The sequence below is a fragment of the Panicum virgatum genome, chromosome 9K (assembly GCF_016808335.1).
Source record: "Panicum virgatum strain AP13 chromosome 9K, P.virgatum_v5, whole genome shotgun sequence".
Lineage (NCBI taxonomy): Eukaryota > Viridiplantae > Streptophyta > Magnoliopsida > Poales > Poaceae > Panicum > Panicum virgatum.
Window position 1 is genome coordinate 66745218 of NC_053144.1, and position 24279 is coordinate 66769496.

General features: G+C 46.8%; 4 protein-coding genes and 2 long non-coding RNA genes across 8 annotated transcripts; 3 read left to right on the forward strand and 3 right to left on the reverse strand.

Moving 5' to 3' along the window:
- Window positions 1-584: 584 nt before the first annotated feature.
- Window positions 585-3206, reverse strand: LOC120647224 (heat stress transcription factor A-2d-like). Of its 2 annotated transcripts, XM_039923915.1 has the most exons (3): window positions 2515-3206; window positions 1817-1864; window positions 585-1685 (listed from the first exon to the last, which is right to left on the reverse strand). In XM_039923915.1, exons 1-3 carry the CDS (start codon window positions 2833-2835, stop codon window positions 957-959), a joined length of 1098 nt encoding a protein of 365 aa, XP_039779849.1. In that variant the 5' UTR covers window positions 2836-3206; the 3' UTR covers window positions 585-956. The 2 variants fall into 2 exon arrangements, with proteins under 2 accessions (XP_039779849.1, XP_039779850.1); XM_039923916.1 differs by lacking the exon at window positions 1817-1864 and having other exon boundaries at window positions 2515-3193.
- A 565-nt stretch (window positions 3207-3771) lies between these two features.
- Window positions 3772-7400, reverse strand: LOC120647225 (1,2-dihydroxy-3-keto-5-methylthiopentene dioxygenase homolog 2). Its single transcript, XM_039923917.1, has 7 exons — window positions 7243-7400; window positions 5560-5671; window positions 5371-5465; window positions 5150-5264; window positions 4908-5032; window positions 4427-4497; window positions 3772-4287 (listed from the first exon to the last, which is right to left on the reverse strand). Exons 1-7 carry the CDS (start codon window positions 7258-7260, stop codon window positions 4227-4229), a joined length of 597 nt encoding a protein of 198 aa, XP_039779851.1. The 5' UTR covers window positions 7261-7400; the 3' UTR covers window positions 3772-4226.
- A 1245-nt stretch (window positions 7401-8645) lies between these two features.
- LOC120647227 lies at window positions 8646-10320 on the forward strand. Its single transcript, XR_005664710.1, has 3 exons — window positions 8646-8819; window positions 8984-9037; window positions 9124-10320. It is a non-coding gene; the product is annotated as an uncharacterized LOC120647227 (long non-coding RNA).
- Window positions 10321-10333: 13 nt separating this feature from the next.
- LOC120647226 lies at window positions 10334-12279 on the forward strand. The gene is made up of 8 exons (XM_039923918.1): window positions 10334-10375; window positions 10539-10852; window positions 10947-11068; window positions 11153-11230; window positions 11318-11386; window positions 11485-11561; window positions 11704-11781; window positions 11867-12279. The coding sequence occupies exons 2-7, from the start codon at window positions 10759-10761 to the stop codon at window positions 11750-11752; spliced, it is 489 nt and encodes a 162-aa protein (XP_039779852.1). The 5' UTR covers window positions 10334-10375; window positions 10539-10758; the 3' UTR covers window positions 11753-11781; window positions 11867-12279.
- A 3879-nt stretch (window positions 12280-16158) lies between these two features.
- Window positions 16159-19906, forward strand: LOC120647229. 2 transcript variants are annotated; one of them, XR_005664713.1, is made up of 4 exons: window positions 16159-16374; window positions 16524-16599; window positions 17415-17469; window positions 19554-19906. It is a non-coding gene; the product is annotated as an uncharacterized LOC120647229 (long non-coding RNA). The 2 variants fall into 2 exon arrangements; XR_005664712.1 differs by having other exon boundaries at window positions 16159-16599.
- Window positions 17594-19555, reverse strand: LOC120647228 (protein FAR1-RELATED SEQUENCE 5-like). The gene has a single exon (XM_039923919.1). The coding sequence runs from the start codon at window positions 19116-19118 to the stop codon at window positions 17700-17702; it is 1419 nt and encodes a 472-aa protein (XP_039779853.1). The 5' UTR covers window positions 19119-19555; the 3' UTR covers window positions 17594-17699.
- Window positions 19907-24279: the final 4373 nt, after the last annotated feature.

A 24279-nucleotide genomic window follows, 5' to 3' on the forward strand; every position in this document is an offset into this window, starting at 1 on the left:
CGCTGCGGCTGTGCGCAGGAGCTGCGCCTCGCAAGCGAGATCCGGCGGCGGTGCTTTGACCCGTGCTCGCCCAGCCGGCCGCAGCGGCGGCGAGGAGTGGCGCAGGGCGGAGCCCGGCCACGGAGGCAGTGTTATAATAATACTATTGGATAGATAATTTATATAGCTCACTATGTTCTATTCCATGTATAAGAGATTCTCTTTTCGAGAATCGTGTGCTAGGATTCTAACATGCGAACCAAAGAAGGCCACTATTATAGAATTGCTTACTGCAACTGTTGCGGGTGGCCTAATACGCGCAGCACCTTTAATTTGAGAAAGAGGATAAACTGGAAACGGAACAGGAAGAGAGAGCACCGGGCGTGAGGGGGTAGGGATTGATGTGGGTCCCTGCACATGGGAGAGAGTGGAGCGTGTGCATGTCGGGATCTATTGTTGGAAGGCTAACTGACGAGCGACCGTAATATTGGATTTGCGGGTTTCAGTTCCAGGCTCGCAGCTACGGACATGGACGGATCGCGGAGAACGGGGACGAGCACACCAACGCAAAAATCCAAAACCAGAGATCACCAACACATGCAACGGGAGCTAAAAGAATGCTACTAATAATTAATCACTGTAAGAATCGTGCCTCATGTACGCGCTACGCTACTACAAATCTACAAGCAAGGTCCAGCGGCTCCGAAACACGCTGGCGGCTGGCGGCTGGCGGCTGGCGCCTGGCGCCGGCCATCATCGCTACGACGCGGCACTATACCTATAGTTACACAATGTACAGTAACACTACCTCAACAAATGGATGAATCGGATGGTCAACTTTTTGTTACTACTTTTTTTTCTTTAACCATGAATTTACGTGATGCGCCGCCTACTTGGCCGCGCTATTGCTCATGGAGCTCAGCTTCTGCGCCAGCGCGTCCACGTACCGCCCCGGCCGCTGCCTCCTAGTCTCCAGCTCAGGCGGCGCCGGCGCCGGCACCCCCGCCGCCCATCATCCCTTCGCTCAGCAGCTCTTCCCAGAAGTCGTCCGTCAGCTCCGCCGTCTCGCCGCCGCCGCCCGGGGCCTGCTTCTCGTCCTGCTGCCTCCGCTTCCCGAGGCCCTGGATGTTGAGCGCCAGCTTCTCCAGCTCCGAGGCCCCGGGCTCCGCCTCGAACCCGCCGCCCGCCTGGAACAGCAGCGGCGGCTCGTCCTCGTCGTCCTGCCGCGGGCGCGGGGCCTCCTCGACCGGCGCGGCGCCGATGGGCCGCCGCCGCTTCCTCGACAGGGCGCCCCCCAGCTCCCTCCGCCGCTCCTGCTGCTGGGCCAGCTGCTGGAAGAAGTCCGGGTTCTGCAGCGCCCGCGCCAGGAACCCCATCATCTGCACCTGCTTCTGCTCCGCGTGCCGCAGCCGCTCCTCCATGGCCCGCATGTCCGCCCGCGTGCTCTGCTGCTCCTGCCGCAGCTTCACCACCTCCGCCACCAGGATGCTCTTGTCGCGCCTCAGCCGGTCCATCTCCTCGCCCAGGCCGCCGCCGAACTGGCCGACCTCCAGGCAGGAGCCCAGGGCGGCCTGCTGCTGGTGCTGGGGCCCGGGGAGGTAGGACGGCGGCCGCCTCCGCTTGATCAGCCGCAGGAGCTGCCGCTGGCCCCTCAGGAAACCTTCGTTCGCGAACTCCCATCTGTCTGGATCGATCTTTCTGAAACCCTGCACATCGCAAGACAATAATCTGATTAGTCCAAGTCCACAAAAAAAGAACAGGCAGTGGAAGTGTACTACGGTCATAATGCTTGGTGGTGATCAGAGGAGTGTGGGGTCTTGTAGCTAGGACAAACAACCAGTTTCTTTCTTGTTGCTTCATCCCTGTGGTGTCTTGATCCATCTAGCTATACAGTAACAAGTTGAACAGAGAACGTGTCAGAAATTTAAAAGCTTGTCATGGAGATGCAGGTTTAACAGCCATCTCCCGTCATCGTCCTGCTTCTGAATTACAGTAGTATTCAAAAACATTTGCGCATATTTTTTCGGTTTTATTCGCCACAAATGTCACTAGAAAAGTACGGTTCCATCAGCTCGACTCATTCTAAATTCCAAATTGAACAGATAATTTAACATCTCCAGGAAATGCGATCTTGTTCGGGAAATTCAGACTCTGTATATTGACACAAATCACACGGTTTAACAGTCCACTCGATGATTGATCACTCATGCTACTGCACTCCACGATGCAAGTTAAGAAACGAATTGCAAAAACAGCAGCTCACAAACAGGGGCGGATTTAGCGTGGGGGCAAGGGGGGCTCAAGGCCCCCCTACCCCCATGAGCTCCATGGAAATTAGAGGAGAGGAGGAGGGAGAAGAAGAGGAAAGAAGGGAGAGAAGAAGAAGAAGAAAGAGGGGGCGGGAGGAATAAGAGGAGTAAGCAGCCCCTGCCGGTGATTCCAGCCTCCGCCACTGCTCACAAACACAAATGTAGTACCACTCAAGAACAAAGCGAATAAACCCAAGGATTTGGCAAGCCAGGACAGGAGACTCACATAGGTGTTGAGCTGGCGGACGAAGCTGGAGAAGTTGTTGTGCTTGAAGAACCTCGGGAGCAGCACGGCGGCGAAGACATGAGGATCCCACACGACGAAGCTGTTGCCGGTGCGCCCCCACGAGACGACCTGGTCGGTGGCCGGGTCGGCCACCAGGTCGAACGTCTTGGTCAGGAACGGCGGCGGGCCGACCTCGTGCAGCCCCTCCATCGGCCGCGGCGCCCCCGCCGCGTCCACGTCCTCCACCTCCTCCTCCGGCGGCGGCGAGCTCGGCGGCCACTCCTCCTTCACGGTCACCACCCCCGGCAGCAGCGGGTCCATCGTGCCACTATACCGGCCGCCGCCAACCAACCCAAACGATCCCCAGGCGAATTCCGCTGCTGCTGCGATCGTCGAATCCAGAGCGCTGGCGATCCCGAGAACCAACAAGAGTCGCCGCTCGCTGACGCTGCTACAGTGACGCAGCGACGCCGGGTGCGTGGCGCGGCGCGCGCGGGAAGAGAAGCCCCTGCTAACCGCGGGGGGCGGCGGCGCTAAATACCAGGCAGCTTTACCTCTCTGTACTACGAGACTGGTCAGGAGGGGAATGGAACGTTCTAGAGCGCGGGGCTCGGAAGGTTCTGGAGGACGCCGCGGGGGTGTGGCGGTTGGCGCGCCCGGCGCAAGTGGGGGGAGGCGCCTCCCGAATCGACCGCCGCCGACAGGGAGGACGACGACGGCGACAGCTCGAGGCCGGTTTTCCCGATCGCCCGTGGGCTCCGGGATGTGCTGCCCGGCTCGTGATTGGCTGCAACTTGCCGCGCCGATCCGCCGGCGAGATACGCCGCGCGTTCGCGGCGAAAAGGACGTTCCTTTTTCTTCGATCTGATCTGATCTGATCTGATCTTTTTGGCCTCTCGAAAGGTGTCCGGCATCACCCTACTCCTCATGTCCGTTGTCGCTACTACGAAATATAATGCATCTGGAGATGTTTGGTAGAACGTACCTGCGAACAGGAATCATGATCAGTTGATCATATGATTGATTCTCCTAGTTTTTCTGTCGAAAAAGAAGACAGGCATGAGCAATACTGAAGGTTTTTGTGTGGCCTTGTAGTAGCACACATAAGTAATCCACCGGCATCACAAGTGTTCTTGGCTGGTGATCGGCTGCCGACCAATGCTCGCAAAGTGACCAGACGGCAGGCATAAAACGTGTTCACCTTTGTTGGCACACATTTTCTACTAGTACGGACCTAGCATGCAATCATTCCAGGTGTGTCATCAATCTGCACTGACGTTTTGGTGATCAAGTAGGACTGTACTGTGATTACATCATTTCGGAGATCTGGTCGTGCTACTTTGAGAATGACCTTGACCGGGTGCAGACAAAAACTGTTAGTCAGCAGTTGAACCACGCCAGGCCGAGAGGAGAGTTGCTATGAGGAATTCAAGCATCCTTCTCCTCAAGCCAATCATTGTGCACAAGCATCAAAGGCCACATTATTCACATTACAAATATCTAGGTTTTGTGCAAACTATTGACTCGCACACGAGCATGATGGTGGCATGCGCTGATTGTGGTAGAAGATCTTATTCAGCAGTACTTCTAGGGTGTAGCGCAACAGGCAGACTGGAAGCAAACATGCAGAGATGCTGGTATACACTCAACGAACTTCGACAGCTTGGTTTCCACCTCGCAACAGGCAAACATGCAGAGACGCTAGTATACACTCAACGAGCTTCAACAGCTTGGTTTCCACCTCGGTTGATGATTCTCTCGACATACTCCTTCCTGAATTCATGAGAAAGTTCCATTAATTCAATGGGAACAAGAGAATAAAGTGAGCAATGAAAGGGCAGACGAGAATCCGAGAAAGAGCGCATGGAACATAAACAATGCTTTTGAAGCTTCAGAATTCAGAGATCGGTACCTAGCAGGGAGATGGTCATGGGGACGATTGTATGGCGTCCAGACAGGCTCTCCCACAAAGAGACGCATTGCCTGCAGAAGCCACAAACATAATAAGAAAAATTACATAGGAGAATGTATCACCAATGTTCACTATTTAATCTAGCTTATACATGTAGGATTTAAGATGCGGTCAGGAAAATGAGAGTACTGACTGGATGCCAAAAATTTGCAGCAATTCTTTTATTTATTTATTTTGCAGCAATTCTTTTAAAAAATTTCTGCAGCAATTGCATAACACACAGAATTCATATCATAAACAAGAAAATTGGCCCTCTGGACTTACATAGGCGCTTTCTTCCACTTAAAATAATTGTACCCAACTGACTACTTCAAGAGTGAATAACGTACACAGTTTCATGAAGAAACATCATTGTCTAATCAATTTATACAGTTAAGAAGACCAGAACCCATAGTGGGAACAGGGAACAAGTCAAAGATACCTTGATGTAGTTGTCTGTATCCAATGTAAAGCGGTGATACATTCCTGCAGGCAAAACAATCATGCCCCCTTTCTTCACTGCTATACGGATCCACTGATCATTTTGGTCCCTCACGTCGAAGTAGCCTTGAGAACATAAGGAAAAAAAGTTGAACATGTAAATCAGATAGAATTATAGAAAGGAAATCTGTTGATTGTTACTAGTTTTAGAAAAATGCTCTAAACGAAAATAAAGGCACCTACCGCTACCCTCAAGACAATAGCGTATCTCTTCATCAGTATGCAAGTGTTCTTCAAAGAAATTCTTTATCTTAGCCTCGTAGTTTGGCAACTTCTCTGGACACACATCACAAATGTCCTGTACAAGGAAAATGTTCATCAACTTGTCTGAATAGGTATTGACCTTGCTACTCAAGGTTGAATAACAAAACAACAAGTGGCAAAAGAAAAATTTATGGGCAAACCATGTAAGAGTAATCCCTGGCTTGACGAATTTTCTTGAGGTTCTCATCATTCTCCCAGTCATCAGCATTTAGGCGCCAGCTTAATATTCCTAGTTCTGGGTGTCGGTGTCCAAGATGGTAAAATTTCAGCATTAGTAAGTCTATCAGCATGTCATAAGAGTTCAGGGTTAGAGCAGGACTTGCACAAACCTGAGAGTTTGTCTAGAGGAATGAACTCTTTGGACTCGCGATGATGAGGAAGCCTCTGGTCCTCTTTGCTGTCATCCATGTACCATGCTTGGATGACCTCCTCCTTGCCATCCTATGTTAGTATTCAAATGATATCATTTAGTTAGGATGCATTAATCTGAAAGCACAAGCACGTTCAGAGAAATGAACCATGACTTAGATTACCCAATCACCATGTAGAATATATGCATCATAATTCATGGCCAGTGCAGAATTATGACTTGTGTATATGAGCAAATGAGACTATGTCCAGCTTAGTGCAAGTGTGAATCAACCAAACACCTAACACAGCGCGCTAGGACTCATATAGTGTCTAACATTCTCAGAAGTTTAAGAAAGACATAAAAAGAACATATCAAACTATGCTTGTTGCAGTGCTCAAGACTAAAATTTTCAGTGTTCGACCAATGTAGGTCCCTGGGACACTAATAAGCATTTAGGATTGATCTCAGTGATTTATTTGTACAATCTGCACAAACATAATTTGCATTGGACCCAACAAAAAAGTTATGCAATTGTAAAAGAGAGAGAGAGCTATGATCTAGCAGTATTTAATCACCGGATCACCTTTTTGGATTTTTGTATGCATCATAATTCAAAATGCAGCAACCGATGAATTATAAAAGAAAATATGATATGCAGCCTAGCGACAACTGACAACACAAACTAACCATCATCTTTTATGTGGCAACACACAGCGGCACGAAACTCTAGTAGTTTAACTTAGATGTCGTTGTATGCTAAGACCTAAATGGTCATCTTATATTCTCATTTCTCACAGGCTAAAGAAAGGTCCCAGTGAAACTTATTGATATCTTTGCATTACTCAAGATTAGAATTCATATGTTCATCCAAGGTGAAGCCAGAGGACCTTAATCTCTTAGGATTGATGTCCATAATTTATGGTTACGATCTTGACAAGCCCAGTGCGAGTTGGACCCAACAAACATAGTTCCACAGCAACTGGATGGCCAAAAGAAAAAAAAAGATAGAACCAGCACCTATGTACAACTTTTTAATTATATAAGACTACATCAAGTATGCCAGCAACAAACTAGGGAGGGGGCTCTCGACTCTACCAAAGTACCTGAAATAGGACTTGTGTGGGTATGATGATGACAGTGCAAAGCTTTGTCTGGTAAACAAATTACAACTTGTCACAATCTTAATTACTCCGACCAAATTTAATTTACTAAGGTACTACTGCACCTTCTATACATTTAAGTTTAGGGTTGCTTCACGGTTTCTCTGACAGGGTGAGAACACCGTAGTATTGTTCCATGATCCCACTTTGGCATAGGCGCATAGTTCAAAGCCCTAATCGGCGAAGCAGTTAATTGAAATGGATACATAAAATCTAAATTTCACACGGATAATCTTTCCGTTCTGAACTATATAGAAGCCATCTCGAATAATTTGGGAGTAATTCCAAGTCCCATCTATCCGGGATTCGATTAAAACCGGCGTATTTCTGCAATTCCCACCCAAATCTTGGACCGGGGGCAATCAACATCAACGACAACCTAGGCGAAACATTCGCTGAGCAGGATATGGTCTTTCCTGACGCCCCAATTCCTCACCATCTCAGGAGAGGAGCAAGAACACCAAAGGGACTAGTCGAAGAGAACAGAGGATTGCCGGTACCTGGAACTGGTCCTCCATATCCGAAGTCTGTATGCAGTACAGCTTGCTCCTCGCCTTCGCCTTCGCCTTCGCCTTCTCGAATCCTCCTGAAAGCCTGGAATCTGAAACAAGGGGCCTGCGTTTCTTATCAGCAGCTTGGACTGAACGCAAACCGGCACTTTTGTAGATTGCCCCCGTATTTCTTCAGTTTATATGGATAGCCCTTTTAGGCTTGGCTTGTCTTGTCTTCATCTTTATAAAATGAGAATTCGTTACACGTTGTATCTTGCAGACGAGTTTACTGTGAAGTCTATCACAATAACGTAAATCTATTTTTCTGAATTTCTTGCACGTTTTTAGAAAAAAAGATATTTCCAACAGTTGTCATAATCACTTCAAAAAAACATTTCCTTATGGTGGGTCGTGGTCATCTTAAATCGTATACCGCAAATTACGAGTTCTAGTATGTAAATCTATATCGCTCGACCAAACCGAGGCCTCCGGAGGCCTGAGCGTCGTTGCCAATTCTGTTGCTCCACGTGTCCCCTGGCTGCTTGCACTGCAATTTCGGTGATTTCTATTCATCGCGCGCGCGAATTGGCACGGACGCATCGCAGAAACCTTGCCGCAGCTCACAACCTTCACATTCATATCTCGATTACCGTGCAAAGTATGTACCCAAACAAAAAATATTCTATTTCACAAACTGATTATTCAAATTCAATTTTGATTGCACCATTGTGTTTCTTACGATGAAACCTTCAAAACTAGACCACTCTTGACTATATTTAGACAATATTATTTTTAAAACATTTTCATTTGTTCTAAAACAATTTATTTTGACGTGACATTTTTATTTGTTCTCTATCTTTTATGGAACATTTTTATTTGTTTTATATTGTTATGGAACATTTTTATTTGTTTTATATTGTTATGGAACATTTTTATTTATTCGTGAATAATTTCTTTTTTAATAAAAATTATCTTGTTCGGAAACATTTTGTTTTGTTCTTGGACTATTTTCTATTTTTTGATAGAATGGATCTGATTGTTTTTCTTCCTGTAGAACACTTTTATTTGTTTTTGCAATAGTGGAATACTTTTATTTGTTCTAGATGGATCAGGATTACGATCGGTTTGTGCAGCAGTGGGGTGTTGGGGAGCTCCTAAGTAGACCCTTCCGCGACATCACAGCAGCGGCTCGCGCGCGCTGTGAATAGAAGCCCCCGCAATTTCTACCTTCTGCGTGCGCGACGCGTGCCTCATCTTTTTACTGCTTGTGCGACCTCCAATCGTTGCCGCTCTATGCGTGCTCCATTTCCCTTTGGGCCATTGAGTTTCGTGGGCCTTCTCGTGCGTCGTCCGTGTCCATCCATTATTTTGGCCTGCTTGGGGACTGGGTGCCTCCTACACCACGTCGGTGTTGTGCGGCTCCGTGTCACAGCTCTCAGCTGCCACCTGTACGGCATTATCCATGCTGTCACGGCCCTCAGCTCCCACCTGTACGCCATTACCCTCGGCTGCGCCGCCCACTGCAGCCATCTTCTTCTTCCTTCCTCGCTAAGCTCCTGCTACTATCCTTTCCCTGTTCCTCTTCGGTAAGTTCTAAGATCTGTCGGCCTTCCTCCACCCGTCCGCCCTGCTTCATTCTCTCAGCTTCTCTTCTGCTGCGTGATGTTGATTGTTGCATTCCTTCTGTTTATTTCCCCCCTTTGTGGTTCTTATATTTTTCCCCCTTTTTCTACTCTGCCTTCATTTTCAGTGTTGTTGGTAGTTTTGACGGACCCTTTTTCTTCATCGTAATCCTTCTTTCCTGGTAGGGATCATTTTGTCTTCTTTGTGCCTTTGTGCTACGCATCATATTGCTATGGTCGTCTCATATTTTGCTTCAACTGTGTCCAGGATTCACTCGCCTGCTCTTTGCTATGCTGGTCGTCGTGTTGGTGTTCATTCAGGCGAGATTATCAATTTAAGATTTTACGGCTCTTCATTGCCTGCCAATATTATTCTATCATGGTTGTTATGAGCTATGATTCTTCTTTCCCTTCTCTGACTATGCCTGCTCCTTCCGTCTGTGGATAGCCTCTATAAACACGGAACGAATGCTGTCGTTTTCTTTTAGTTGTGATGTATGCATGTCAATCCTATCTATATTGTACCATTAGCTGGCCTGTGCTTATTTCGTGACTGTTGTTGCCTATGCTCTTAGTCTTAGAGTATGATTTGTTCATTGTCTGTGCTCATGTTTTTTTATGTTGCATGTGCTCGGTTGTAAAGACTTTGTTTTGCCATTTCATCATTATCCTGTCCATTTTTTGCCTGCAATAGCCGTGTCCTTTCTAAATTATTTGGATGTGCTCTGTTTTTGCTGTTAGTGCTTTCACAATTCAATTTACTGCAGGCCCTTCGTACTAGAATATTGTTTTTGTGCACTTACCTTTTTGGGGGGTTGTTATTCATGCTATTCTGCCTTTACGTTACTATTGTTGTTGGCGTCGACTTTAGCTACAATGTTGATTTGCTTAATTGCTTCAGTATAACATCTTTCTTTCAGTGCATCTTTCTCCCTGTGTGGGTTCCATACCTGTCTTGGATTCTATTTCAATGCCTTCTAGAAGGCCAAAATATGACCTGCCAACTGCGTCCGGGTCGTCTTCTACATCAGGCCATCCTGTGCTTTGTCTGTTCATCCTATATGTCGTAGTGCTCGACGAAGTGGTCATGGTCATTATAGGCATCATGTGCGCGCTGGTTTACTGAAGGCCGGCCAACTGCATTCTTGAGTGCAGGTGTGTGCTTACTTAAGGATCATCTTGGTTCAGTTTGACTCATTTTGTGTGCTGTCGTTGCTAAAAAGCCACTCAGGCGCACTGCCACCTGTTCTAATAAAACCTTACCTAAATATATGTGCACCTCTGTTCACTGTTGCCTGCTATAGACGCTTTCATTTTAACTAAACATTGGGTTGCTAATTTCTGTTTTACCATATATGTTGTCTGACCTGGTAGGATAATTATGCTTATGACTAATCTTTTATCCTTCTTTTTATCTTCTCCGTTGTTATTTCTTTACCTCACAAATATTTACTCACACTACTGTAGCCCCTCTCAGAATTTTCATTACCTTCATGTTCTGGAACAACAGGAGGACCTAGGTACCATACTGTTCTTACATATATTCTGAAAAATGTGTGTTGCCTTACTATACAACCTCTTCTTCGACTGTTATTATCACAGAGATTTATATTCCCTTATATAAATTATCGTTTCTCTTTGGTGTAATCTCATACACTTAACATGCCTGCATACATTATGTAGGTACAGTCTCCCTATTATTGCCACCGATCTTGTGGCACCAAGAGAGCAACAAAATGAAAGAACTATACAACTTGTGTTCTTTGGATCCATAGCACAAGAAATAATTGACACTCCAGTTGGTACTCTCATTGCTGCTAATGAAGGCGTGGGAATTTTTCTCCCAACAAAAATAACTGCCATCTATGGAAAACAATATGAGCTCCGTGTAAGCATTTCCTCAATGTCATTACAGCATATCAACATCACCTATCAAGTTGATGCTATTATAGGCATGGGTAACATTCCTGCATCTACACCACCCCGCTTGCATCTCGGTATGTTACATAAGCTAAACCTTTTGCATAAAACTGGTTCTGTATATTAACATGACCTACTACTTACCTTATCTACCTAATCGCACTTACTCAGCACTTGAAGGACAACCTTCTCATCAATCAGCAACAGAAAGCCAGCAACTCCACTCTACTGATAAATCTACACTCATCACTGCACCAAATAGTTCTGGGTCTACACCACCTGAATGCAATAAGGTATTCATATACCATACAAAGACCTGCTACTTTCATTAGAAACAATGACCAAGACATTAATCAATAATTTTTAAATTATGCTAGGACATCAGCTCGGCATTACCTCATATAGATATATCAGGTACAGAAAATACTAAGTTTGAGATCCATGCAAGGAAAAAGGTACAATTCCGTACTACCAACAATTTGTGGCCTTGATGATCATACCTTTGCTGTATTTATGTGTTGACTATGTCCATATAATTTTAGGCTCCTGAATCATCTGAAAGCAATCTGTTGTCAACTCCGGCCTCAGTTGAAGACTTAGAAAAAGCTCAGGTATATCTCATAACACCATATCTACTATATTGCATAGAAAATCAAATTCCTTTTGATTATGTAATATAACAAGATTATACTTGGCTTTCCCCATGCAGCTTGCTGACCCAAAGACAAAAAAGAACAAATGTTCGATTGATGAGGCATCTCATAGCCATGGAAAAAATGATCCAAGGTATGTTACATTACAATCTAAATCAGTTTGCCATATACTATACTACAATTTCTACTTAATAGTGCATTCCAAATGAACATTTCAATAATTTTCATGTTCGTTAATGTGTAACACACCCTGCCTTCCTATATATTCGTTACAGTGATATTCACACAGCAGCCAAAAAATTAAAAAGACCAAGAGACGGTTAGAGCTCACCAATCCAGATGAACAAGACTAGGTGATTTGCATACACCAATAAATCCATTAATCTATGTAACTCCTACAATGTAATTGCAATATTTGAACTCACTGTTTCAATGCAGGGTAGCCATGCAGTAGAGTGTAGAGAAGGACATCCTATTTTGACAATGGACCTAACACAACTACGCCAGCACATGCTACTGTGCCTGCCAATTTGCGATGGCCCAGATACCTCTACCGTATGTAAATTAAATAGTAGGTAGTGAATCAGAACTACTATGGAATCCTTAGCAACCCCAGCAGTGTCCTCCCTGACGTTGCCCAACTAGACCATCCAATGAAAGGGAGGCCGCACCCTCCTAGGAAATGCATTTAGGCAGGTGTTAGACATGTATATTATAGCTTCCGAACAGCTGCTATATGTAAATTAATCAGTACTACCTGAGCTTGCCAAACATTATGCCGTCTGAGCTTGCCAAACATTATGCAGTCTGTCATCGTACTTCTATGAATTGACCTCTTTTCTTTCCCCAAATTGATCGGCCATACCCATACGCACAGCACTTGCTGGCGCAGCCTTAGCGCGCCAATATTCCTAGTTGTTTACCCATCGCGCGGATTTGAAATTACGGCATGAGACGCCACTATCGTCTTGGCAATGTCAAATGACGAAGTTTGCAAATTCGGTCACATTGTTCTGAGAGGGTATGATTGCAATTGTTGCTTGCATCAGGGGGGGTATGGTCCAAATGTGTCTAATTTTAATCAGCAGCATGAACCATGATGACACAAAAATACCATGCCGATGTGCTGGCAACATTGTCGCGTTCAACACGTAAAGACAAAAAGTTTTCAAACATTGAACAAAAAGATCTGCATAGGGTACGGTCAGCCAGGCCATGGAAAAGACAAAGCGGGTGAAGGTTGCCTGGCGGCATGAAGTCCGTTGCGCCTCTCTGCGGACGGTCATGAACTCATGATTCACGAGGTCGCTTGACACGTCCACTTACGACGCGAGCGCAATGCAAAATCGGTCGCTGCCATCTTCCTTCTTTTTGAAAAAAAAGAGATGTTGTTGCCATCAGCTACAAATTTTTAATCCAGAGCTGTTGAAAATTATAAGTAAACTTGAGATGATTAGATTTTTGTTTTGAGGGGGACTTGAGTCTTGAGATGATTAGATTAGATGTGCTGCACGCCTGCAACAGCTGCGAAAAAAGAGGACGACTGATCATAAAAAAAAAAGAGGACGAGGCGGCATATTTTGAGTCCAGCGGGCCAGATAAAAAGCCCAAACATTTCTGTGCTGCAGGCTATTAGCGGGCCATTCTTAAAAAGGGGCCTCCTTCAGGTTCTCCGGAGGCCTGCGTCATAGGCCCCCATACCATGCTACAAGGCCCATATAAAGTTGAGGTCCCCAAATGGTTGCCTTTTTTGGCGCAGGAACCCCCCCCCCCAATTTCTTGGCTGCCACTGAATTTCCGCAGAGAACATTCCAAAAAAAAAAAAAAGGGCGGGCGAGAACATTCAATCTCCCAGACAACCCTGCATGAGATTTTCCGTCTTGCCAAGTCAGGCCACCTGCAGTCCTGCACGCATGCGAGAATCCAGGCGCCCTTGGTTCTTTCCGGAATCGGCTCCTCGGCATCCATGGCAACCGGCTACGCGTGCGTGCCCGATCGGTGAATGGAACGCAAAGGAGGGCACCGCAGCTGCGCGCTGAATGCGGCGGCAACGAAGCGTCCCTCTCGCCCGCACAGGCTGGACCGGGCTGACCGCCTGACCCGGCCTCACGGCCCTGGCTGCAGCGCACCGTCAGTCATGCCGCGCGCCCTTGCACCGCTACTAAAAAAACAGCCATTTGTCCCGGTTCCATATGGCCATTTGTCCCGGTTTTGGAACCGGGATTCGGCCGCCGGGACAAAAGCGCTGGAGGCTTTTGTCCCGGGTGGTAGAACCGGAACAAAATGTCCCGGTTCCATATGGCCATTTGTCCCGGTTTTGGAACCGGGATTCGGCCGCCGGGACAAAAGCGCTGGAGGCTTTTGTCCCGGGTGGTAGAACCGGGACAAAATGTCCCTCGCGCTAAAAAATATTTGCGCCCTGCGGGATTGGAACCCAAGACCTATTGCCTAGCGCATGGCTTCCTTGCCAACTCAACTAAGTAGTACATGTGACTCAGTAAAGAATAACTCTCTTTTGAACTATCACGTGGAGGGGCCTTTTGTCCGAGTTGGTGTTACCAACCGGGATAAAAGGGGTTGGACCTTTTGTCCCGGGTGGAGCCACCAACCGGGACAAAAGGGGGGCTTTTTGTCCGGGTTGGTGGCTCCACCCGGGACAAAAGGCCTCTGTCCCCCGCTGGCCCGGCTAGCCTTTGGACCCGGGACAAAAGCCACCTTTTGTTCCGGGCCCAAAAGTAATCGGGATAAATGATTTGGAACAAAGTCCTATTCTGTAGTAGTGCACGAGGACGGTAAGCCACGCGGACGCGCGTCGCTCAAGTGGCCAGCGCCCCGTTCGGGAACGGGCGCGCGTGCCCGACCAGTCCCCGTTGTCGTCGAAGAGATCCGGGTCTCTGGGGCTCCTGGAGGTTGGAGCCTTGCACGCGGCCGGTGCCTGCGCCATGCAGGTTTGCTTCCCAGAGGACAGCCGGCGATTCACTGCGTCTGACAAGGTGATCTCCGATAAGATCTCGCGCGCGCGGCCTGCAGCCTGTAGTGAAGGCCAGCGCAGCGGATCGTTGCCATGGGCACAAGACGCGAATACACGATCGTTGCTGCTTGCGAGTAAATTAGGGTAAATAAATGGACGGGTGAGGGAAGATGTAACGGGCGCTTTCCCGGCCATTTGTCCTACGCACGGATCGGACCGGACACATTGCATGCTTGGGATAACACGGGCACGCCCGCCCCATCCACGCGCGTTGATCTGCGACGACGACTGCCAACAGAACGGGGGCATTATGCTGGCGATGATGGATCATGGATGCATGTGTTCGCGTAGCAGTAGAAATCTTTGGACGCAGCAGCACCGTGCTGGCAACCAAGTTGCTTAACTCTCTCGTGCTCTTGCGTCGGCGGTGACTGCTGGATCGACGACAAGCTCGTAATTCGGTTGGGGCGACCCTGCACAGCAGCAGCCGGCACACACGCAGACGCAGCGCCCGTGCGTCGACCCCTCGCGTCCGTGTGTACGTGCCTGTCTTCTTCCCGGGCGCCGGCCGGTGGTGTGGACCATCTGGGCGCCCGGGCCTGCATCATCAGGCAAAGGAGGATGAAATTAAGGGGGCGCACGACCGGCCGTGGCGGCAGCTGGCGCGGTGGTTGCAGGTCAGTAATTGTATAGCCGCCGCTTGCTGCGTCGGAGGCACGCACGCACGCACACTCATTGGCTGAAGCAAGCGGCATCAAGATGCATGGATCGGAGTAGCGCCGGTGCCACAAGTCGTGGCGGCACAGCAGGCAATTCAAGTACCTGCGTGTCGAGCCGACGACGACGCCACCGGCCGAATGCTCCAACAGTGGTCGTCAGGGATCGACCCGTCGTCGATCGATCGATCGATGCAGGCCGATGAATTGAGACTTGACCGACCACGGCGCCGCGCCGGTGTGGCGTGTCCGATCGGATCTATGCTACAGAGCACGCACGCGAGCATTGAGCAAGCAAGCTGTGAGAGTGAACAAGCTAGCTGGAGTTGTAGCTTGCTTGCTGCGCGAGTGGGTCGGCGCGTGCAGAGAGCAGTACGTAGCACGCACGTGCAGTGGCACAGTGCCGGGCCGGCGGCCAAACTTGTTCCGTCGCGTCACCTCGAAAGTTGCGGTATGTGTGTACGCCTGGCGTACAGTTGTACTGTTTGTTCCCAGTACGTACGTACGTACTTGTACTTTGTAGTTAGTGTGTGCACGTAGTATAGTCGTATACTCCGTATATGGCAGCAGCTCATGATGTGCACTGCGTCTTGCCGTACGTGCGTACGCCGCCGACGAACTCCCCGGCAACCAGCCAAGCTAGCGATACTTTTGGGCGTGCATGGTTCCAAATAGGTTTCCCACTGTGTGCGAGCAGCGCGAGCGTGACAAAATCCAGCGCCTAGCAGTGCGCTGTACCACAACCACTTTGTGCTCCCTGATGATGCACTGTGCTTTGAGTTGATGCGTGAGAGTACGCGAGACACGCGTACGCTACACGTGTACTGCCGCTCGCTCGGCAAAATGCGGGCGCACGTTAGCCATATACTAGTAGTCACTGCATGCTCGCGTGGCGTTTTCCACACACGCGCGGCCAGCAGGCCAAATCGGCTGAAGCTTGTGTGTCTCCTCACGTGTTCCCTTCGGTGTCTCCAGACACGTGTCCAAGTTGTATTGGATCCCCTCCCAAGACCGGCCCCCTCACGTATTCTCTCCGTCCACGCCGTGCAGTGCCGTCCGTCTGGTCTGTCTCCCTCCGTTTTCGAATCTCCCCCTCTCCTCTCACAGCCTTGAGCCACCCGTCTCTCTCCGCTTTCCCCTCTTCCTCTCAGCTCGAAGCTTGTTTGCTCTCCTCTCAAATCTCATATGCTAAACTCGATTCCTCTCAGATCTCATATGTTAAACTCGATTTGGGCAGGAACGACCTCAAGCTCATAGCAGTGAGTTGATTATATTTACTGGAACCTAGATTCAAGCTCCGATTTTGGTTTTGATTGCTCCGATTTTGATTTTGGATTGGGGATCTGGATTTGACTTTGGAGATTTCGATTTGTGCTATGAGAATGTCTACTCTATCTTTCGTCTTCAGGTCCATCGAACTGACATCACACCATGGTGGATTCAAGATATTTGGCAGCAGCTCGTAGATGCTGTTCAGCATGAAGGTGACGTTGCTTTCATGACCTCTCTAGCATTATTTTGCAAGTTTATTTTTCTAGTGCTAGTCCCTATTTTTTCATGATACAGTAATAAAGATGCAATCTTCCGCATTCAGTCTGATGCTATCAAATCAAATATACCAGTTAGCTAAAAAAAACAAGTAGAGTTTAGCACATGACTCATCGGTTCTCCTAATGGGATAGGACTTCACTTAGAATTGGCAAACACATTATAGGGATTTGGATTGAATGACCGAGTGACATTTCCTTGCGTATCTTGACCATGGTTAGGGGTCCCAAAGAATGAACTGAAAGGCGGAGGTACAAAAGCATTTTCATGTGGATAGTAGCCCGGATAGTAACCTGCCATCTGAATTTGATTTTGGTACGTGCTAGTCCCTCAATGCCCCTGTACCAAAGAAAAAGGAACACGAATATCAGTAATGAAAATATGACTAGTCTTGATAGTATTAAATTAAATATAACTGAAATCTCGTACCAGGTCAGTGTAGCGTGGCTGCCCATATGTTACATTATCTACTTCCACTATAGGACCACAATCCTTTGTGTCATTCTTGCCTTTCTTTTTCCGTTGTGTGTTTGCCTCTTTTGCAGAACCAGAAACCATTGGGTCTTTTTTGGTCTTCTTTTTCTGCCGTGTTGCCTTCTCAAAACCACCAATAGGTCTCGCAGATCCATGAATTTCCTTCTCCTTAACCTCCCTTTTGGTTTTACAGTTTGTTCTTCTTCTTCTGTACCTACAAAATATATAATAATTAGTTTGGTGTCATATGTATGGTGTTCACACAATTATTACTCAGGCTATACTGGGGTGCGAACCTTCGGGATGAGATGAGGTACCAACATCTGAATCAGGTCTTATTTTTAGGCTTTTCTCCTCATCTTCTGCTAATTTTTGTGCATTATTCACAGCCATTAAGTATGTTTCATCAGATTCTGCAGCTCGATTAGCTAAATGAATGTACATTCTGCATAACTCCTGTCTGCGTTTTGATAACTTTGTTTTGGGATCTTCATGTGTCTCAGAATTGCTCTTTATATGAACTACTTTTGCATCAACTGTCCATCTATTTAGTATGTAATGTTCAGGATTTTTTTTTGATATTGTTGATATCAAGTATCTTCAACGCATGACAGCATAAGATTCCAACAAATTCATACTTTTTGCAGCTACACTTTACTTCAACTTCCAATGCAGAAAACTTCACGACATGTTCATTCCTCCTACCATAAACCTTTATTTTGTACTCCTTTTCAGCATTACTTTCACCACAATAGAACAGATCACAATTCAGTGTTTGCATCACTTGCTCTTGGAATACCTTAAATATGGCTGGAGTATAAATTCTTGCTGCATGCCTTAGTATTCTCAACTCAGATTTCAACTTAGGTGTACTTTGTGTTGCCTTGAAATCACATTTTACCTCCTCATTTCTTTTATCTGCCACCAACCTTTCAAAGTGCTCGAAAAAGGTAAGTATGTCATATTTGACACTAATGTACCCCGTCAACTCAATGTTCAGGCTTTCACTTCTTTGAGTGCTAACAATATCAGCAGAAAAGGTATTTCTTCCATACGCTAAGGCCCATTTCTCCCTTTTATCAAATAATCTTTGCAGCCATTCATTGTTTTGTAGCTTATACTTGTCTAGCAAATTGTTCCATGTATTTATAAATTCATCCTCCTCCTCTTGATCATAAATACAGTTTTGAAAATCTTTATTGAACTTCTTATAGTCCTCCACAACTCCAGCAAGGTGCTTGCAAGCATTCTGGTTCATATGCCAAACACAAATTCTGTGATGAGTCTCTAGTAGTACTATCTTGATTGCTTTTGCCATGGCTGCGTCTTCATCGGTTAATATGGTTTTTGGCTTTTTCCCTGACATAGCAGTTAAAAATGTGTTGAAAAGCCAAACAAAACTCTCTGCAGTTTCATCATACAAAAGTGCAACACCAAAAATTGTTGTTTTCTTGTGATTATTCACTCCAACTAGCAAACCAAATGGACGTCCATCATTTAATTTTCTGTATGTTGTGTCAAAGCAAACAACATCACCAAAAAGTTCATAGTCTGCAACCATTTTAGAATCTGTCCAAAAAATATTTGTTATCAAGTCATCCTCATCAACCTGAATGGAATAGAAAAACTTTCCATCCTCTGATGTTTTTTTCTCTAGATATTCCAATACTCCTCCTGTGTTCCCGTAGTTTGTCTGTAGTGACCTCTTTGAATACAATTTATTCTTCATATCTTCACGAGTAAATCCAAGATTCTCAACTCCACCTGCTTCTTTTGCCATGCGATCAAAGGTAGCTTTATTTGAAATGCCAACTGCTTTAGCATTTTCTACACTCGCGAGTTGTGCTTCTGTTATTTTTCTTTGAGATCTTAAATGATGAACTTGACTGCTAGTAGCAAGAATATGATTATGTTCAGGCTCAAACTCATAGATGCAGTACAATCCATCTGTGAGACTTATCTTCATGCGAGCTTGACACATACATCGTGTCTCTGGTCTACTATAGCTGGAAGATTCTTCTCTTTTATCAGGATGCCGAACACCTATTGATAAATAAATAAATAATTGATCAAATTGATGTTATATCCCTAATGATGAAGAAAGGGCACAATAAAAAAAGTGATTTAATACCTTCACGAGAACAACAGAAAGTTCTATTCTTTATGGTGGTGCTGTTTTTCACATTATGTGAACTGCTCCTTCGAATACTAAAACCCTTGTCTCGAGCATAGGCATTGTAAAATTGGTATGCCTCTTCTTCAGTGCAGAATTTCATACCAACCTTAGGTATCCTGTCTTCCGTAGAATTTTCTACCTGAGTAGGTTCGGTCTGGAGCATAGGCATTTCTAACTTTGTTCTTATGAATGGTAATCCATTATGACTTGCAGTTTCTAACTTTGTTCTTATTGTGCTAGATGAGGGAATGTTTATCTAGAGAAGTTTTCTGAGGATGTGACTGCACCAAGAGGTCGTATCAAGATTTGGGTACCTGTGGAGAATCGGACTCCATGTAGTTAGGCTCGTCAGCCATTGGGGGGATCGCCTGAGATGCCCCCATGCAGCTGGCCTCGTCGGCACTGATCTCGTCAGGCATGGAGAGAATTGGCTGAGATGTAATTGTTGTGTAGATTGAGATACAATTGGCTGAGATGCAATTGTTTTGTAGATTGAGAGAAACGAGAATAATACTAATCTAGTTACCCTTCCGTATTAGATGCTAATCTGATGGAACCACCTATCGAAATTGGCGCCATTTTCCTGTGTCTAATGCCTTTTGCCGCCTCCATTTCATTCAACTGGCGGGAAATTAATGTGGGGCCACATGATTATTTGGGGAGACGAACTAGACGAACGGCTCCGTTCCGTTTCTCGCATGCGGTGCGGACGGAGATAACAAAAGAGGGCCCACATTTTCTAAGAGAGGTACGGATGCAGTTGATGCATGGGGAGACATGGATCGAGACACGCAAAGGGGACACACAAGCTCCAGCCGGCCAAATCGGGCCATGAACTTGTCACGTCCCGCGAAAGACGCGCATGGCTCTACTCCAACTCCAACTCCAACTCGAACCCACCCGACGACGCGCCCGACCGGTGGCCCGACGACCGCCCACGTTGATTGGCACGCGAGGAAGCGTACGTGCGCGCTCTGACGGGTGGGCCCCACAGGGGACCCGTGGGCGGGGCACGGGAAGGAGAGAGGTCTACCGAGTCCGCTGATTGGCGAGCGCTGAGCGGTGGGCCCACGCCGCGGCAGGGGTGCAGCTGGAGGCCGCGCCCGGCGCCCCCCTCGTGCAGTCGTGCGGCCCATGCCGAGGGGACGGAAACGACCCGGCCAGGCACATGGCGGGCCCACGTGTCGGGGACGATTCTCGCTTGCGCGGGGTGCAGCTGGGGTGGGAGGTCCCCGGGGGCAGGCCTGGCTGGTGGTGGACCCCCTGCGACCGCACGCTCGGCCCGGTCAAGACCGCTCCTGGGCCCCCGAACCGGCCGGGGCCTAGCCGTACCTGAGGCATATCCATAGACCCGGTCCACGAAGCCCTACCGCCTCGAATGGTTTTGGATGCTGTTGTCAACGGTCGGTCAGCATGGCTGCATGGGAGGTGGCCAGCTGCCAGTCGCGGGATTTGGGAGTGCGGCTCTCCGGTGGCCGGTGGGCCCCGTGAGAAAGTCTGATTGGCGGAGGCGTCGGTCCCACACCACCGTTCACGGTTGACCGGTCCAACGCATGACCGTGCCGGTGGCACGGTGCACTCCTTTCCCTCCGTTCTCCCCAGATAAGCTGCCGCGTTGGGGGCCTTGCAGTGGCGGAGCCAGGAATTTGCGGCTGGGTATGCCATGTTTCAAAGCAAATACACAATATAATGGATGATAAGTTATAATGATCATAACAAATCTATAATAGTAACCAAAATTTAAGTTCTAAACAAGAATAATTAAATAATATTACAGAACAGTGGTCCGAGAGGGCCACCAGTCAGAGGAGGGCCTTGGACGTCGTTGTCTTGGCCGTCGGTGCCAGGTGGGCTGGTGGTAGGCACCGTCTATTCTTCGCAACTCGCGCTAGCAGGAGAGGGCGCAAGCCATGGCCCATGTGGGCGAGGACATGAGGTCGCGAGGCCGTCAGGTCTCCGTTTGCCGATCACCAGAGTGGGGGAGCATCCGAACGGAGAGCCACCGTCCCGTCGAGCACCGAGCACCGACTGGACGCGACTCGCATAGCAGGACACGAGCGGTACTCCACAGCGTTGAGATCACATGAGGGACGTAAGTTTCTGCATTTCTAGGCTTGGTTTGTGAGCTTTGGTGTATTGAGCCAATGAACCATATTTGACAGTATAAGAGCAACTCCAAAAGACTCTCTATATCTTTCCTCTCATTGCTAGGAATAGAGATTTTGATGGAAAAATACCCTACAACAGTTTCTCTAAGTGGTTATCCAAATGTAGTCATCCCCTGTTCTGTATTTCTTGCTAACTAAAGATAGATAACGAAAATGGCTTTCTAGAGCGTACACAAGATATATAAAAGCTGTTGGAGAGTGAAAACATATAGAAAACCACTTTGATGTAGAAGGCTCTTCAAATGATAATTAAGATAGTGTGTTTTAGAAAAACTCTTGGAGATGCATCTATATATTTTTACTAGTATTTTCTTTTAAATCTTGGGTATGTCAAGGAATACAGGGCATACCCCTAACTCCGACCACGGGGCCTTGGGGCAATGGCATGCGCCATCGATCTACCGAGCTCACCGCGCCCCGGACGAAATCACACGCTGCAAAAGTGAAGGAGGCGGGCAGGTATGGGTTCGCGCGCGCCTGGTGGCTGGTGCTTCCACAGACACCATGCTCGCCTCACGTGACCATGGGAGTCGGGGCTGAGAAGCCACGCAGCTACTGTAGCGTTTCGCCAGGGAATGATGCGTTCGGCATCTGCACGTGGTGAATAAAGCAGAGCATTTTCACTTTCGAGTTCGTTCGGCGGTTGATCGATACATAGGAACAATGGCCGTGTTTGGATTCGAGAGTTAGAGCTATTTGGGCTAGAGCTATTTAGTTCAAGCAAATAGCCCTCTAATGAAATAGCTCTTGATATGTTTGGATCCAAGGGCTATTTTGAGTTATTTGTACCTTTCCAATCATTTGGATCCAACTAATCCCTATTTCCACCGGATCCTACTCTGCTTTAATACGCTGTGGCCTTCCGTGTTGCTTCTGTGCTCTGCCCAGCTCTCCTGTGCTATGCTGCTGTGCGTGTGTCCTGCACGTAAAGTGAGTGATGTCTCCGTAATGTGAACATTCAGCATGTGTTGTTTTGCAGGATGTATCATTCCAGACCCATTATCAAGTGAAACGCACGAATGACAAAAATGAAATCCGATTCACACATAAATATATTTATCGAGCATGTGTACATATTATTTAAACACGAAAATTAAATTTGTCCATCAACATGTCTCACGCGGAACATACAAGTGATCTTCTCCCACAAACATACAAGTCCTTCATGAACCGAATGTAAATAATATTACAAACCATGAAACAAATTATATGCCAACTCATCACAGAAATCATTCATGTTACTATCTTCAACAAGAGGTTCATCTTCCGGCCATTCCGATTCGTGTTGTGTTGGCATTGGGTTGTAATTTGCGTCAGCATCACATTTAGCAAACTCCCTATCCGCAATTCTGCTCTCCCGAATGAAATTTTGAAGAGTCATGCAAGCAACAATTATTCTAGTTTGCTTTTTTTTCTGGAAATTTTGCCATCTTCAATAAAATCCTCTATTTCATCTTCAATACTCCAAAAGACCTCTCTATGACATTCCTAACTCTTGAATGAGCATGATTAAAGGTTTCTTTCATACCTTGAGGCGGAGGACCGTTTTGCCATTGCTCCACATGGTACCTCGTACATCTGTATGGTGAAAGGTAGCCCTTGCGGTTTGGGTACCCCGCATCAACCACATAATACTTTCCTAGATATTCAGGTACACAATGAGACATATAGTTCAATTATGAAAATGACAGAAAGAGTTGTAAGACATTTGCATTTGTTTACCTGGTGGTGGATGTGGAAATTTGTGAACATGTGTTGTCATTGCATCTTTGAACACTCTCATGTCATGTGCTGAACCAGGCCATCCCGACAGCACAAAGGTAAATCTCATGTCGAAATCACAAACTGCAAGCACATTCTGTGAGGTTTCATTGTGCCTGTTCAAGTATTGAATCCTCTTGCTCTTTGGCACCACAACCTTGACATGAGTCCCATCTATTGCTCCTATGCAGTTGTTGAAATGTGGCAAAAAATCTGGATTTTCTAGGTTAGGGTGCACCACAGAAATTTTCGGATCCTTTGGTTTAATTATGTCAGGTGCTAATCTAAGGACACAAGCCAGAACTATATCAAATGTCCGACTTATTGTCTCCAAAGATCTAATAAGACGGTCCTCTGCTTGTCTAACTGACTGTGGTGCTCCAAGAAGTATTATGCAGCCTATTAAATAATGGTCTCTCAACTCTAAACATCTTGTAGCAAGAACTATCTCGGGTTAAAGTCCTCTGAACCCATTGCAAACCACTTTCTGGGGCAAATAGTGATCTAGGTGGCAGTTTGACAAAGTGGTTATCCGAGTACATACCCAAGATAGGGACCAGTTGCACAACAAAATTCTTGCGGCACAAGGAGATAACCTCATCATCGCTTGATGATGTGCTTCCTCCGTCAGCTTCTTCGACATGCATTTGTTCATTGGACTCATCCTGATTAAACACAAATAGGAAACAGTCAGAACTTGTACCAATGGAGAAATACATACATACAAGATGAGAATAATATTAACATCGCACAGAGTCATATGAATTATCAGAACAGTAAGATAGCTAGCATAATATTAGAAGATTCAGCACATGAACACAAATAAAAGGTCCAACACATCACAGACAGCACAAATATATAGTTGTCCAACACATGACACGCATAATAGGTTCATTGTACCATTCTAACTACTCCAAACCCTGTTCTCTGCACCATTTCTTGAAGTAACTAAGCCTAAGCTCAGGTGTCAAGTTGCCACAAAAGAACTCCTTTTGGAAGAGGTCTTGGAACATCTTGGCCATTGCAAAGACAGCCTC